Raw genomic sequence first — 16,482 nt, 5'->3', positions numbered from 1 at the left:
AGGCCCCCCTCCTCCCTCCCCACCCAGAGAGGCTAAAGGTGCACAGGCCTGCGGGGCCCCAACTCCTTATTGGGGGAAGATCAGTACAGCAAGGGGGTTAAGGGTGTGACTCTGTGGTCAGACGGTCTGGATCTGAATCCTTTGTGTGAGTTACTTAACTTCTCACTGCTTGGGTTTCCCCATCTATAAAGCGGGTGTTACAACAGTCCCACACCTCAGCAAGTGATACATGTAAAGCACTTGGAACAGCACTGGGTGCACAGAAAACGCTATAAAAGTGACTGTCACTAGTCACTGGAGCCTGGAACCGCCGTGCGCATCTGATGAAAGCTAAGAGGCCTCTTCCCAGACTGTGCATGCATGTGACGTTCCAAACAATTTCAGCAAAATGCAGGCCCCGCAGGACCCCAGGTTAATAATCCCCACCCTGGAGGGGAGGCGTTTTCTGGGAATTCTATAGAGAGAACAGCTAGGAGCTCACAGGGAGAGCTAGCATTAGTTGAGCACCTACTGTGTGCCAAGCCCTGTGCTGGGCCCCTGCATAGGTTCCTTCACTTTCTTCTCACAACTTCTCACAGTGAGGGTACATGTGGGGAGGCTGCGGCTCAAGGGTTCAGGGATTGGCTTAAAGTCTCAAGGTGTGGTGAGGGGGTGAGTGAGGGTACCAGGCAGCCCTAGCCTCTGAGGCTTGGGTACCAGTAGGGAAGTCGGGGCAGAGTCGAGAGGAGCTGGGACTGCTTTAGAGGGAACATGACTCTCCCTTCTGTGGCTGCCTCCTTCCAAAGAAGCTGGCCAGGAGAGTGGCTGAAGCTGGAGCCTCAGGGGGCCCGTCTACCTCTTTCTCTGCCGGCCCAGCACCACCCCCCTCCCCCATTTCCATGACAGGATTAAGGACTTGAAAGGATGACATGCAGTTTGCTTCGGGAGTGGGAGGCGCCCTTGGGGGGAGGCAGCCGATGGGGGCCGGAAGAGACTTCCGACAGGAGCTGCCACAGCAGATTCTGAGGCAGAAAATCCTATTTCTCAGTCCTTAATTCCAGTCAATTCCAGTCAAAGGGCTGATAGGCATCGGCTGGCAGTAATTTGTGCAGTTTATCCGCTCTTTTCACCTTCTATCGGTCCTTCACTGACGGGCAGGCCGACATGCTGTTGCTCGAGTGAGGAAATTAAAATTTGATGCAATAATCCCAAATAAGAAGGATTTTATTAGGTAATATATACACTTTAGATGAGGCATGCTGACTTGATACACTGATAGAGGGAGGCCTACACGCTGGGAGCTGCAGATAAAAAGGGGGAGTGAGGGAGAGTGGGCGAGGGTCCGGATGGAGGCCCCGGGCCAGCAGAGGCAGGGCCGGGGATGGGGGACTCCTGGGTCCCCCGGCCTGGGGGACTGATCAGGTCATGGCGCTCCTCTGCCCTGGCCTGGCTGGAAAGTGCTGCGTTAAATCAGGGCTCCACACTGTAAAGGGACATGGAGGGCCCGGATCAAGGCACGGAAATGGATTAGAAGCCTGGAAAAATCAGGCTTAGGGTGTATGGGAAGCTGTGCAAGGGACGCGGTAAACTTTCAAGTCTGGAGGCAGGGAGGAAGGCCAGAGGTGTGTGGACATGGAGGTGATTCTGTGGGTGCTGGGAGAGTCCGAATCTCCCAACCTACTTCCTTGTCTGGCTTGCCCAAGCCTGGTCATGACCCAAGAGGCGGGACTCAGACCTGCTCCCTGGGAGCCCCCCAGACATTGGCTTTAGTGGCCTTGCGGGGCCAAACGGACAACCCTGGCAAGGCAAAGAGATATCAAGGTCCCTCATCCTGAGAAAGAACCATATCAGATGCCAAGAAACTGAGCATAAGCAGGGCAGGAGCCAAGGGGAGCAAGGGCTCCGTTTGCCTGTTCTGAGGAGTCATCCTAGGAGCGGCCCGTGGAATCATCTGGAAAGTGTGGCTTAGCACAGGGCCCTGCACACAGCAGGGGCTTAATAAACATCTAGAGGATGAGTAAAAGAATGAAACATAGATTGGATGGCTGGGCGAACTCAGAAATCTGCAGATCTGAAAGGAACACCTGTAGTAATAGCTTGATTTAGTATTACTCTGCTACGATACAGGGATGCCAGGAAAGACGAGACAAACTGAAGGTCTCGGAGGATACTCACACCAACACCCCTCTTGCCGACCACCGAGACTCTGAAATGAGGCTGAAGCTGGGACCCCCAGCCCAATCCAAACACATAACCGCCGTGTTCTAACATCTGCTAATGCCAGCACTGCTGGGTGCTTCAACCTCTAAAACCCCCAGGCTAGGGAGGCACTATTGAGACAGCTGTAGCCCCAGTTCCCCGAGGAGGAAGAGGTCTGGAAGTCGTGTGATTTGGCCAAGCAAGTGCATGGTAGTACAGCGACCTGCTCCGAGACCCCTGGCTGCCCAGCCACCATCATGTCCTCACTTCAATCGACAAGCTGGCTTTGCCCGTATTGCCTGCATTCAGCCCTGAGCACGATGCCCTGGGAGGTTCGAGACCAGGTCCCAAAGACTCAGCCACCTTGGTGACCAGGAGCCCCAAAGTAACCCACTTACACATCGGTGAACGTTACAGGTGTGGCTACAATTCAGTGGGAAGTCATGCAGCATAAGGAGGGTGAACTCCAGCAGAGTTGAGGGGAGAGGGACGTCTATGCCTGGGCCAGTGAGGAGGAAGCCAGGAAAAAATCCCAAGAAAGGTCGTCAGTGAGCTGGGAACCAACAGATGGGTGGACTTGGGGTTGGTGACCAGAGCAGGCACGAAGGGTGGTGAGGATGACAGGATAGTGAGAGGGCTGGTCTGACCAGGGCATTTGTTTGTTTGTTCGTTTGTTCGTTCGTTCATCCATTCATTCACTCACTCATTCCAAAAACACTTCCTGAGCACCCATGGTGCGCTATGCCCACAGCAGACCCCATTCTTGCCGCACTGCTCTCGCGGTGCAGCAAAGCAGCCGAGGGTGAATGAGCCATGCAGGAGCACTGAGCGCTAAGAAGGGACGGCCAGGGGCCGGGGGCAGATGGAAGAGCCCACCTCGTCTGAAAGGTCAGGGATGAGAATATGTGCGCTTGTTAGCAAAGAGGTTTGGGGAGAGGCAGCCTACAGTCTTGAAAGCCCAAGCTCCTGCAGTCCATGGACCACCAAGAAAGAGCCGGCTGGGGTGGGGACATTCAGATGTCTCCCTCTGCCCTCGAAGCAGCTTCAGACACCTGCAACAGGAGGCCATCTTGTTCGTCAGACCCTCCAGCCCACAAGCGGCCCCAAGAAGTGGCTACCCCCTCATACCTGGAGCCTGCAGTATGGTGCTTGGAGGAGGCCAATGGTCGGGACAGACCACAGTCCCAAACTTGGGGGGCAGGCTTCCTGGTCCGTGGTGGTCCAGGAGCATGGCCTGCACTCCGGTCAGGGGAGCCTGCCTCTCCCTTGTACCCAACTCTGCGAGCCTGTGCAGACATGCAGGTGGGGCCCTGAACAGCCACGCGTTCAGGTGTGTGCCCCCCTTTGCTCTCAAAGCTGTGTCTTTCCTCTAAGCACATTTAGTTCCCTCAGAAGGAGGGGCACAGTTTTCTTTCCACAGAGCTGCTCCCCAAGCTGTATGTCCAGGGGTTGTGTTTGCCCAGAGGAGCCACCGTTTTTCCAATTCATCAGCCCACAGCGGGTGTTCTATTCTAGTCTGTACAAAAGCAGGGATGGCTACCGGACAAGGGATGCCTGGCACTGCCTGCCTGGCCCACAGTTGAGCAAAGTTGCCCACCCACAGCCCCTGCCCAGGGGCAGCGGCATGCTTTGTCTCTAAGACCCCCAGTCACAGCTGACGACCGTGGTGGAAACATGGCCCACGGGCAGCCAATCTACAGGCTGGCTGGCGACCTCTGACCTTGTGACATGGCACAAAATCACACCGTGGCCAGGCTTCCCTGGTGGCGCAGTGGTTAAGAATCCGCCTGCCAATGCAGGGGACATGGGTTCGAGCCCTGGTCCGGGAAGATCCCACATGCCGCAGAGCAACTAAGCCCGTGCACCACAGCTACTGAGTCTGCGCATCACAACTACTGAAGCCCGCGCGCCTAGAGCCCGTGCTCCACAACAAGAGAAACCACCGCAATGAGAAGCACGCGCACCACAACAAAGAGTAGCCCCCGCTCGCCGCAACTAGAGAAAGCTCGCATGCAGCAACGAAGACCCAATGCAGCCAAAAATAAATAAATAAAAGAAAAAAAAAAATCAGACCACGGCCGATCAGGTGCCTCTCTTGAACACGTGGCCTTGAGAAACCCAAAGTCTGGGCAGTTAGAAGGCGCAGCCGGAGCCGACTCTTCTCAGGGAAGAGCCAAGCCTAAGAAGGCCTGCAGGGCGGGTGGCAGGTGGCCGCCATCTCGGGCAGTGATGGCTGGCTGAGAGAGGCAGATTGACTGACTGACCCATGGGGGGCATGGCTGAGCCCCACTGATGTTTTGGGGAGCCTGGCTGAGTCCAAATTCACTCTCCAGCCCAGGCTGGATTTTCCATGGGCATCCCCGTCATCTCACGTGAATCTTTCTGAACTGCTGCCCGTCACTTGCACTAGCCAGTCTTTGCTCTTTGCCACTCAGAGCCCTCCAGGGATAAAGTGAGAGAACGAGGAGGTGGGGTGTGGTATAAGAGGGGATTGGGTTTTCACTGTGCTGGGACAACCATCACTGTCATGCATAGGGGTTTGGGGGAGTAGGAAACGCCAAGGAGCCCATCCCACCAAACAGGGCCCCCATCCCTACCAGAAGTGCAGAGGGAAGTCTCACAAGGGCCAGGGAGGGTCTTACCGGAGGAGAATGCTCATAGATGTTGGTGCTGTAAGGCAGGTTGATGAAGATGGGGTCCATGTCCTGGATGTCTGTGATGATGATGGCCAAGTTGGCCAGGGTGGACAGAGGCCTGGTCTTGTCTTGATCCTTAGAGGACAAAGAATACACCGCCTTAGGTTAAGTGATGTTGTGGACATGCGCACACATGGACACACACACACGACACCCACATGCACAAACACGTGTGCACATATGTACACATGTATTCCCACACTCCCCCAGGGAAGGGCATTAGCACACGGAGCTCAGGAACTCTAAGAACCTTCAGTGATCTCTGACCTGTGCAGGAAAACACAAACAGGGCCCCCAAGGCCCAGTGGAAGGTGGCTTATCCACTGTCACAAAGCAGGCCTGGGGCAGAACCACATCTCCGGCCCCCGGCCCAGCCTAGGCCTGACTGCCCCTGGCATCTGGTGGGCAGGATGACTGGCTTGGGGTAAAGGGATGGTGCTGCCCTTAGCTCCTTCTCTGGATTCAGTCAGGGGCCACTGCCCCCTCCATGCCCACTTCCTGCCCCCTCTCATCCAAGGGCAGCAAGGGAATTGACTAGGATGGGGGTTCCTCAGAAGAAAGGCCCTTTGACCACAGAGGGGGCTACTCTGGAACCTGTATCCCTGCTCTACACGCTGGGTTTACTGGTCAAGCAACTTTTCCTTTAGAACCAGTAGGGGGAGCTCCAGGGCCTGTGACATGTGGGGGACTTCGGGAAGGAATCCTGAGAGGTCATGCAGGCCATGTGGCCAGGCAGGCAATGTTTAAACCCTCCTAGCTGGAAAGGAAACCCAAAACCCATCTTCTATTACCCTAAACGTGATAAACTGCTTAAATAGCTGCTGCTACTGAATAACAGTAGCCAACAAGAATAGAAACTACATGCTGAACAGATTATATACCAGGCACTGTACTATACACTTCATTTGCTTTTGTAGGTATTATGTGGTCATTATTCAGATTTAACAGAGACTCAGAGAAGTTAAGTAACTTGCCCCGAGCCACACATCTGGTAAGTGTATAGCCAGGACTCAAACTCAGGTCCTTTTGACATAAAAACTTGCTCTGTCTTGATCTGGGGCCCTAACATCAGCCCAGGTGCTAACTTGCTGAGTCGCTTCGAATAAGTTCTCTCCCCGTTTTGGAGTCTCAACTTCCTCTTCTGTGAGATGAAGGGACTCACTGGAATGACCTCTACGGACTCTAGGCCTTGTAAATTCTCTGGTTTGGGATTTGAGGAGTGACTGTCCTTGGGTTAGATCTCCCTTGGTCTGTCTGGGGTGATGTGAACGATGCAAGGCATTCCCCATGTTACAACAAGCCTAGTGCCTGCTCCTGCCCTCCAGAGACACAGCTGCTGAGCCTTCGAGGAGAAGGAAGGGCTGGTTGTCCTACGAGTCCTCAGGGGCAGCCAGGGAGAGGATGGAGGGGCTTTGGGGATGGGTCGTGGGTGCAGCAAGGGAGGAGAGAGTCTGGAGATGGGGGAGCTGGGCCCCTTGGACCACAGAGGAGACAGCCTCCCAGCCTCCAAGATGACGGGGCTCACAGTCCAGGCCTGGGGACCACCCATGGTGAGAGCTCTCAGCTAGGGACTGGAATGACCACTACGCAGATAGGACCAGAGGGTGAGGCCTGGCAGGAAGTCCTTTGACCTCTGGGGCCGGGGATGCCAGTGGTTCTGATTTGCCATTACCAGGCTTCTGTGGGCTGCTGGCTTTGTCCAGCGTGGCACCTGCCCTTCCTGTCCCACACCTGTGGCTGCAACCCTGCTCCTGCCACAGATGCCCCTGTCCAGCCCACCCTGGACTCCATGGCTGGGGAAAGGGGATGGCAGTGGGCACATCTGGCTGAGCAGGCACCTGGCCAGGCTTCCAGCTGTCACTCTGGCACCTACAGCTCTCAGCAGCTTGTTCCCAGGGGAGTCCCACATTTCCCCACCCGCTACCCGCCTAGTAGTGGCTGGCGACCCACACTGCTCCTTGCGATGCCACACAGGAGAATCTCCTTGAGGAAATGCCCAGTGGCCAAGGGCACAGCGTCAGCCCTGAGAGGGACTTGTGCATCAGGTGGGGGAGCCATCAAGACCTAAGGGAGTTCTAGGGCCCCTCCTGTCCCACTGCTTCAAGGCCTGATCGCTGGAAGATTAATGGCAATTTAACTGCATTCACCATCCCAGCTTGAGCCTAGGCCTCTTCACAGGCCTGGCCACCCAGATTCATGCCTGTGCCCAGCTCCGCTCTCTTCCCCACTGGCCCAAAGCCATTTTTATGGTAGATGGAAAATATCCCACAGGGACAAGCTCATAGTGAGAAAGATAGCAAGCATCTGTGCATTTCTGGGCCCAGGTGTGTGCAAATGGAGAGTGGCGGGAAGAGCACCATCCCAAGTGGGTGTGCAAGGAACTGCGGAAGGGTACCGGTGGGTCCAAAAAGTGGATTCTGGTCTTGCAAGTCCCCTTGATCCCAGAAGTCAGTTTTACAAATAGCAGCACACACGTCCTCCCAGGCAACTAACACTTAAGCAGGGGAGAAGGAAAGAATTGTGGGCTCATCACCCACAATTCTTCTCACTGAATTGCTCCTGTGAGCTCCCCAGGGGCCGCTGGACCAGGTACAAAGAAAAAGTTTGCATTTCCTGGTTTGGGGGGCCTCTCTGGATCTTGTCCAATCCTGGGGGAATGCCATCTTTCAAACTGGACCCTGGACCCAATCCAGTGTGTCTTCCCCTGGGATCTGGGCTCTGTGACCTGCCAAGTGGAGCCCCCAGCGCTACTGGCAGCCCCCTTGCAGTGACATGGGGCCAGGTGGTGGATGCTGTGTGTCAGGCTAATGGGTCCTGGAGGGTCAAGAGGGACTCCTGTGATTTGTTTCACTGTTGACCTGAGCTTTGTAAACAGAAATCTAAGGGACAGCAGGCCGGCTCTCGCCCTGCTGCCGGCTGAAGGCTCCAGGAGCAGGGAAGAGGGGCGTGCAGGGGAGGAACCCTACTGAGGGTGTGGCCTGCCTGGCCCCCAGACCTTTGATTAACAGCTGGCAACAGAGTCCAAGCTGCAGTGATGTTCTGGAGACTCCTGATCATGGGGGTAGTGGACTAGGGGGTCAGACAACCTGGGTTTGGGTTCCTGCTGCCCACTACTTACCAGCTTGTGAGTCTCAACAGTGTCAGCTATAAAATGGGATAGTTATTGCTCTCCCACCTCCCTCTCCTGACTAACTCATCCTGGAATTCCCAGGACTCAGCACGGTGCTTGGTGCAGACAGGTGCTCCCTTCTGTGTAAGAATCACCACTCTAGAGCAGTGGCTACGATGCTTGGACCCTCTGGCTCCTGCATGTTGGGTGGTGTCAGGACACAGCTGGGTTGACACCTCTGTCCTGTGTCCCAGAGAGTGAGAGGACACCCTGCACTAGGAATGCTCCATGGGGTTACCAGTGCAGGCACTGGAGTCCAGAGGCTGAGTGATTGTGGGCAAGTCACTGAATTGCTCCTGTGCCTCGGTTTCCTCATCTGTAAAATGGGTACCTTAATTTTTATGACATAGGGCTGTTGTGAGGTTTAATGGAGACAATCCATTTGAGTGCTCTGCACAGCACCAGGGACATAGCACGAACCCTCAGTAACATCAGCTGTTGTTGATCACCAGCATCACCACTATAAGCCTTGACTGGCCCGGAACGAGGTTGACGTTCTGTGCTCTCTTTGAGGGTGGGAGGAGGCTGACTTCTGGTTGTCTGGGCCCCCGGTGCCGGGACTCACCGTGGCATTGACGGTGAGCTGGTAGGCCTGCGTGATCTCGTAGTCCAGCTCCTGGATCACTGTGACAATGCCACGTGCGCTGTCGATGGCAAAGAACTGGGAGGGGGGCTGAAAGGAGTAGAGGACGCTGCCGCCTGCACCTAGGTCGGGGTCCGTGGCGTTCACGATGAAGATGGGCGTCCCCACTGGCGTGTTCTGGGGGTGAAAAAAAGCAAATAAAAGGGTGAGCTGGAGCTTGGAGCAGCTGCCTCCATCAGTGACTATTCCCCCAAAGCCCATTAACCATGTCCCTCCAGCCAACCAGAACTGCGGCTTTATCATTTTTATTTTAAGATGGTTCAGAGGAATTTAAAATGCACTGTCTATTTTTTTTTTCATTTTTTTGATGGTGGCTGTAACAGCACCAGTTCCAAAGATGATCTGCTCGTCCTGGAGTTCTGGATGAGGGTCTTTTGGTCCCCAAACTCCTGTTTCTTGGCGGTTTTGCTTTCACTGTTAGGTGCCCCTTGGCTGCCCAAGCCTCAGGCACGGGCTGCTCTGGAGGGCAGCCAGGAGTCTGCGTATTGGAGGTTTCAAGGGCAGGGAGCTGGGAGATAAGTGATATGGGGATGTGGCAGAGAGTCTGGGGACTTTGCCTGGCCCACAGAGATTACCTAGCTCGCCCAGGGGTGGGGCATCCACCTGCCATGCCTGGGCCATGGCAGCCTGTAACCAGAGAGGCCCACGAAGCCTGCTCAAACATCACTACCTCCTGGGAGTCTTCCATGATTCCCTCTGCTATACACTGTGTATAGACAGACCTCTGCCCCTTTCTGACTTGGGGTTTCTGGTTAAATGTAACTTCTTCATGGAGGCCTTCCAGACCCTTAAGCCGGGTCAGCCCCTACCATGCCCTCAACCCCTGCCACTATTTATATTCAGGGTCCCACAGCGCCCCGGAATGGTTCATCACCCACAATTCTTCTGTAATTCCCCAGTCAGTGCCTGTCTCCATCATAGCACATGTGCTCCATAGAAGCCTTAGGGCTATATCTGCCTTGCCCAGCACAGTGCCTGGCACATGGCCGGTGTCCAATAAATACCCTTTATGAAGACATGAACGAATCTCTATGACAGCATTTAGCACATTGTATTCTAGGTATCTGAGTATTTGCATCCTCTGCCCAACTGTCAGCTCTCATCACCGCCACGCCCAGCACAATGCCTGGCATGTAAGCCATGCCTGCAAAACTCGGCGTGAGTAAATTTATTCCGAACTTAGTGAGCTCTGGACACATCTGAAGACAGGCAACTTAACGAGGCTCTGACCAGAGACAAAAAGGAAGAAACAATCCTTGCTCCCGCTGACTGACTGACTGTTATGTGCCATGTCTGTGCAGTAGACTGCACCTGTCATCTCTTTAACAAGCAGCTTTCTAGGTGGTTGCTATTATCCCATTTTCGAAAAGGAAGTTGAGGCTCAGAGAGGTTAGGTAACTCACCCAAGTCACACAGCTAGGCAGTGGCAAAGAAGGCCTTGAATTCAGGTGTAGTTAATTCTAAGCCTATGCTCTTAAGCTCTATTCTAAACACTTCTCTAAACCTTGATGGCAGTTCTTTCCCTAACTCTTCTGCACGTTGCTGAGGTCACCTGCCAGCATGGGTGGTACCCCCTAGCCAGGAGTGAGGGATTGGACTGAAAGTTCGCTGAGGGCAGAGACAACATTCCTAGTCCTCTGTGATCTTTTTACACTGGGACAATGACTGGGTCCCTTCTGACACCTGCAGGGCTCCTTCCAAGGAGGGCATTCATATTACTGCCCCCTCTCCGTGCTGCTGGCCATGACCTGGGCCCTGGGTCACTACCTTGAGAAGCTTCTTTCTTTGGGGACCACTCTCGGGTACACTGTCAGCCCTTCCCCAGGACTATCTGCTGGAGGCAAGGGTGTTCTCTGTAAGGCCCCTAGTCAGTCTGGAAAAGGCCTCCAGAGGACAATGTCATGGAGTTGCCATTGTTTATCTCTGAGTGTGCTGCCCCTCCCCCATGAGGCAAGTGTCAGCCTCAACACACAGGCTCAGATCCTGTCCTTCTCCAACCAGCAGTAAGGACAGGGGCAGATGGGCAAGGCCCCTCTCCTCCATACCACCCATGATGCCCCAGTGCCCCTCTGCATAGGACACGGGCTCTCGTGGTCCTGCGCTTTCTCCCCCTCCACACTTCATTTCCTGGCAGGCATCGCATCCTGGCCTTTTGGCTAAGATCACGTGTAGTATCTTTTCTTATCAGTTTACTATTTCCTGGCAGGTAGAGCTATTTGTACTTCTCCAACCCAGCAGGCTCCCTTACACTTCTGAGTTCCTGAACCTGCTTTGCCTTTCCTAGGTCTGCCCTACCCATCTCAGTGGCTTGGAAAACGGATGCTCTCTTTCCCTCCAAAAGAGCATCAAGTATACAAGGGGGCAGACTGGACAAGTGCTAGGATTTCAGGGATGGAAAGACCTCTGTTGGAACCCGAGCCTCACTGTGTGTCTTTGGGCTAGTTACTTAATCTCTCTGATCCTTAGTCCCCTCTCTGTAAATCGAAGTTAATAATATCTCATAGGGTTAATGTGAAGAGTACTCGAGCTCATGAGTGTAAACTTCCCAGCACATAATAAGTGCTTAGAAGACGGCAGTTGTGGTTTTATTGTCTGAATGCCTTCTAGAGGATGGCAGACAAGAACACCTTCAAGGGTAGGGCAGGGAGGCATAAAGAAACACGATGACTATTAATGATACTGCACTGGGCATTCCCTGTCTGCAATCCCCAGATCTGCCGAGTACCCTGCTCTGCCATGACACCCCCTGCCCCGCCTCCCCCGCCCGGGGCGGCCTCAGTGGACTGCATTCCTAGGCTCCCTTGCGGGCTGGCTTCTGCCAACGGGAGGGGCTGGTAGGAGCTCAGAGTTTGGGGAGGAGGCAGGAGGAGAAAGAGTTTGGGGCATCACTTCCCCAATCCCTCTAGCTCCAACCCAGCAGCCCTCATCCCTGGCCCCCGTTTTCAGTGGGCTCCATCCCCTCCACTTGCCCCTCCAGCCCTAGGAGTAGAAAGAGCTAGCTTCCCAGCGCTGCTAGTCTCTGGTGCCTCAACATCCCTTAAGGTCCCCCTAGCCCTGCGCCCCCTCTGGAAGTTGTCTCTTCACCGAAATGCCTTTATCGGAACTATCCGAGATGAACTGTTTCCTGGGGGATCCTGATGGACACAGGTACTCTGCAAGGACCTACCCCGAGCCACCACGTGCAAAACACCAGAAACTGTAGTCCTCGGGCGCCGGGCTCAGCGAAGCCAGCCTCCACCCCAATACGCCACCACGGCGGCACTGGTCTTGAGGAGATCTTTATGAGGTTCTCAGCTAACCTACAGCTCTCTCTCTTCCCCCCTCCCCATCTCTAGGTCCAACATGCACATCACAGGAGTGCCAGCATCAGCCCCAAGTTCCAGAACAAAGCACGCCATCGAAGCCTGTAGCTCCTGCCATGAGAGGGATGGACATGTTCTGATTTCAGAGTGACCAGCCCCCTGTGAGGCAGCTAGACAGCACTTCAGAGTACATGCCACGTGGAGCTAGTGCCCAGAGGAGAGGGACGGCTCCTGAGAGAACATCAGCTCTCTAGCCCCCTGCCTCAGGGAGGAGAGGGTATTTCACCCATCCATACCGAATGGTCCAGGGTGAAGGCTCTGATCAGAGGATTTAAGAGCAAGATCCAAGAAGACAGGAAAAGGGGGAAAATAAGGGATGGTCCTGTGTCCGACCTTCTTGGATTATGTTTCATGCCCTGCAGTGAAAACCTATTCAATTTCTGCATAACTTAGAAATGGTTTTAAATAGGCCTGGCAAAGAGCCAGGAGGGGTGGGGTCTGAGGCAGGGGTGGGAGGGGTGCTTGGAGGCCAAGGAAGCTCCTGGGCATGAAGGCCAGGCCTGACCACACACCCCTCAGGGATGGCTTGAATGTAGAAGCTGGAAGGAACCTTGGAGATTAGCCAGCCTAGTCTCCCCATTTTATAGATGGGAAAAGTGAGGGGATGCGCTTCCATGCTCTCCATCTCACAGGTGGTTAATGGCAGAGCTGTGACTGGAAATTGGGTGCCCTGACTCATATATAAGTGCTTTTCTCACCTCACCCGGAGACACCAACCACTGCCTCCCTGCCCACCCGCCTTCCAAGTAGAGATGCTCTCTATACCCACAGCACTGCTCAAAGGGATGGATCTAGGTGTTCATGTTTGTACCAAGTGACTTCAGACCCAGGCCACATGCGATTGGTCCAGGGGTAACCACCTGACTCAAGCAGGCCAATCAGATGGGGCCTTGGAAATTCAATCAGTTTTCTTTGGGGAACTGAAAAAAAGATTCTTGCTACCTGGTTGGGGTAGAGTGGGCACGATGACAGGCCGGAAGTCACCCAGAAGCCACAGTTACAGGGTGGCAGAGGAAGCCCGTCTGCAGTGAGAACGGAGCACGGTGAAGCAGAAAAGCGGAGACAAGGGTCTCTGAGGGCCTCCCTGGCCCCAGCCTTCACAGGCCCTGTCTGGCCCTCCCTTCCTGTCCCTGGCTGTGGGGCTGAGACACAGCCCATGCGGTCCTTCCTGTGGGTACCACTTGCTCACTCTGCCCTGCGTGGGTCTTGGCTCCTTGCCCCACTGGCACCCCCAGAACACATCCAGCCACGGGCAATTCCTCCTCACCCCACAGCTCTGCCGCGGGCTCACCCTGCCCCTCGCCTGCTGGGATTTGGCCCCTTTAATGCCCACAGCTGGGCCACAGAAAGCAAAGCTCATGGCCAGTGCTCCTGACTGTTGAGGGCACAGGAGGTAATATGGGGAGAAGAAAGCGGCCTGGGTGAATGAATGCTGGCTCCCTCTTCTTTTTAAGTGTCCCCAGACACTCCTTTTAACATGCAAATCCGTCCAGGTCATTGAAATGATCAGCGTGCATGTGGGGTGGCAGGGGTGTGGGCAGGTGAGAGCTTGATCGTGGGCTTGACACAATCAGCCAGGACAGGCCTGGAGGAGGATGCCCCAGAGAGCCAGTTTCTGCCTTCCTGGAGACAGGAGACCAGGGAGAAGGCGCCCCTACCCGCTACGGTGTCTGGCCTTGGAGTTCAGGGTCTACAGAACCATAGCCAGGTGGGCCTGGGCCGTGGAGGCAGGGCCAAAAGGCCCATTTTGGCTTGGGGGGGGGGGGCAGCCCCATTCTAGGGCAACTCTGGCTCCACCTTTTTGCTGGAAAGGAGCAGCTGGTCTTGGGAGGAAAGACCCCACGGGGCGTGATTACTCCTGTTCCTAAAACAGGCCTCTGAGCCCACTTCTCTGTCCCAACTCTGCTTCCAGAGCCCCTTCTTCCACTGCATCCCCTGTCCAGCCCCATCCTCTCCCTCACAGCTTCTGGGCCATTTCAAGGGAAATCTCCCCAGATGCACCACCCATGCTGCCTGGGGTCCGGGAGGTGTGTTTAGGCGTCATCCCCTGCAAATCCCTTGCCCCTGCTAGGCTGTCCCTCTCAGCGAGGGGCCCACTCCACGCAGGTCACAGACAGGGCGGGCCCCTGCCTCTTCCAGCTCCCATTTAAGGTCCACATCACTTCTGATGGACCTGCTGTAAATGGGCCACCCTGCGCAATTCAGAGACAAATAAATCTTTTTGCTGCTCTTGGGGTGACAAGGGAATAGACTCTGGCAAAGTTCTACCGTGCAAGAGATCTTGTTCGTTAATAATAATGATAAATAGCTCACTTCTCACACGCAGTGTGAGTCACATTACACTCCGGGCTTCTACAGAGGTGGCTCAGGGTGCTCACTGGAACAGGTGGGGGGCGCACGGGCAGCGAGGGAGGAAGAGGGCCAGACAGAGAGGCAGAGCACAGGACAGGGGAAACAGAGATGGAGAGAGTGTAAAGCACGGGGAAAGGAGACGAGGCGAAAGGCGGCGGGAAGACCACAGGGGGACAAAGAAAAATAGGATGGGGTGATGAAAGGGGCTGAACTGGGGGCCCAAGGGAAATGGGCATGGGAGGGAGAGAGTTTGTGAGAGAAGAAAGAGGGAAGAAAGTTGGGGAGAAAGGAGAGGAAAACTTAAGCTAGCAAAAGACACATTACGGAGGAAAAGTTGTGAACAAAGGAAAAGAAGTATTATAAAAATTCAAAGCAGCAAGAGAAAGGAAGATGGGAAAAAGAAAAAAGCACGCCATACTCTCTCATCTTCGCAGTGCACCCTCCTTCCCCGCCCGTTAGATTTATTCTCAACCCTGGACCAAACCTCGGAACAAGCCCGACCGTTTCCACCATAGGTGCCACCTCTAAAGGCGTTATTAATATTTATGGAATGCTTGCTAGACGCTGCCACAGTCTTTAATATCTTATTATAAAGCCTGTTATAAAATGCATTAGTAATAAATTCCTGACAGATGGAGTTCCGACAAGGTGCGGGCGCCTCGGTGGCTCCGAGCTGGGAACAGACCCTCCTGGGCCAAGCTTGTGGCTCAGAGGTTGGGCTGCTGGTCCCTGAGTCAGGGCGGGGCAGGGATTCAACCCTTCATCCATCAGCATTTTTATAAATTGTATCTCATTACCTCCTTTTCCCTGATGGGGGAAATGGAAGCTCAGAGAAATGAAGCAGCTTGTCCAAAGTCACACAGCTTGTAAGTGGTGGGAGCAGGATTCAAAATCAGGTCACCCCTGTGTCTCCAGACCTTGGGGACCCTGGAGATGAGGGTGGAAAGTGAGCTCAGGGCCCCTGCTCAAGCGGAACTGGTTCATTTCCTCTGTGGAAGGGCTGGGAATGACAAGGGACCCAAAGATGGGAGATCCAGGTTGGCGGGATTAGAGAAGAGAGGGCTGGTGGGGAGCTTTAGCCCAAAGAGAATTTCAGAAGGAAGAAGGTATCTCAAAATTTGCACACTTTCACTGGGGATAAGGAAATGGGCTCCCACCTTGACAAGAAGAATTAAAGTCATAAGTAGAGACCTTTCTGACGGGGGTGGGCGGGGTGGGGTGGTACCAGGGCAAAGTGGAGGCACCTGTGCCTTGGTTTCCCCTGAATGCCAAAGAGGTGCTTTTTCACTTGTGACTCTGGAGCCAGGGGCCTCCTGGGGTGCTTGGGGAGGGTATGAAGTTTGGGAGGCTTTGTGGCATTCCAGCTTATGGGGGAGGGGAAATGGGGTCTATGAGAGATGTGGGCTGTATTTCTTTCTCAAACAGGCAAGAAGGCATGTGTGGGCACCAGCTGAGAGCAGGGTCCAAGGAGAGAAATGGTGCAGGGAAGAGAACCAGGAGAGGCAGGTGCCCACCAGGCCTCCGTGGATGTCTCAGGTGGCCCCATTCTGGTCGGGAGAGGGCACACGGTGTGTGCACGCACCCACACATGTACACCGTGCTCCAGCACCTCTCTCTGCAGAGAAGTCTAGAAGAGATCATTTTACAACATCTCTTCTGTCGACCAGTGTCTGTTCTCTCTTGGGTGATGTGCACTGGACTCTAAAAGGTGTTGGGTCTGCTCTGAGTGCCAGGCAGACTGTCAGGTGGAGGTGCCAGCTCTGTGGGCAGGAGGAGCCCCAAAGGGCTGGGCCCCAAGTCCCACACACCCTCACATGGCTCGAGCACGTTCCCTGGGCTGGGCTGGCCTTCTCAGCTGTTCCACATCTCCATGGAACCAGTTCAGTGCCCTCCCGTCTCTGAGGCCCTGCTCCTTCTCAGCCTCTGGCTGTGTACCGCCTGTTCTGAATCCCAGGAAGACTTCCATCAAAGTGCTTACCTAACGCACATCCTGACTTGCCAAGTTCCGCCAGTCTCTCCACCTGCTGGAGGGATCTTGGACGTGCCCTTCTCTCTTGACTCCCACTCCTCATCAATCACCAG

The 16,482-nt window shown here is 54.7% G+C and overlaps 1 protein-coding gene and 1 non-coding gene across 2 annotated transcripts in view; one reads left to right on the top strand and one right to left on the bottom strand.

Moving 5' to 3' along the window:
* Nucleotides 1-16,482, bottom strand: part of CDH23 (cadherin related 23) — a 398,173-nt gene that overhangs the window by 268,141 nt on the left and 113,550 nt on the right. Inside the window, exons 6-7 of the mRNA XM_068547762.1 lie at nucleotides 8,609-8,803; nucleotides 4,821-4,949 (exon numbers count right to left, since the gene is read on the bottom strand). Of these exons, the coding sequence (XP_068403863.1) occupies nucleotides 4,821-4,949; nucleotides 8,609-8,803 (324 nt within the window). The remainder of the gene's footprint in view (nucleotides 1-4,820; nucleotides 4,950-8,608; nucleotides 8,804-16,482) is intronic.
* LOC137767891 (U2 spliceosomal RNA) lies at nucleotides 10,823-11,013 on the top strand. The gene has a single exon (XR_011074584.1). It is a non-coding gene; the product is annotated as a U2 spliceosomal RNA (small nuclear RNA).

The sequence above is a fragment of the Eschrichtius robustus genome, chromosome 7 (assembly GCF_028021215.1).
Source record: "Eschrichtius robustus isolate mEscRob2 chromosome 7, mEscRob2.pri, whole genome shotgun sequence".
Taxonomy (NCBI): Eukaryota; Metazoa; Chordata; class Mammalia; order Artiodactyla; family Eschrichtiidae; genus Eschrichtius; species Eschrichtius robustus.
This window is presented reverse-complemented; position numbering and strand designations above follow the sequence as displayed.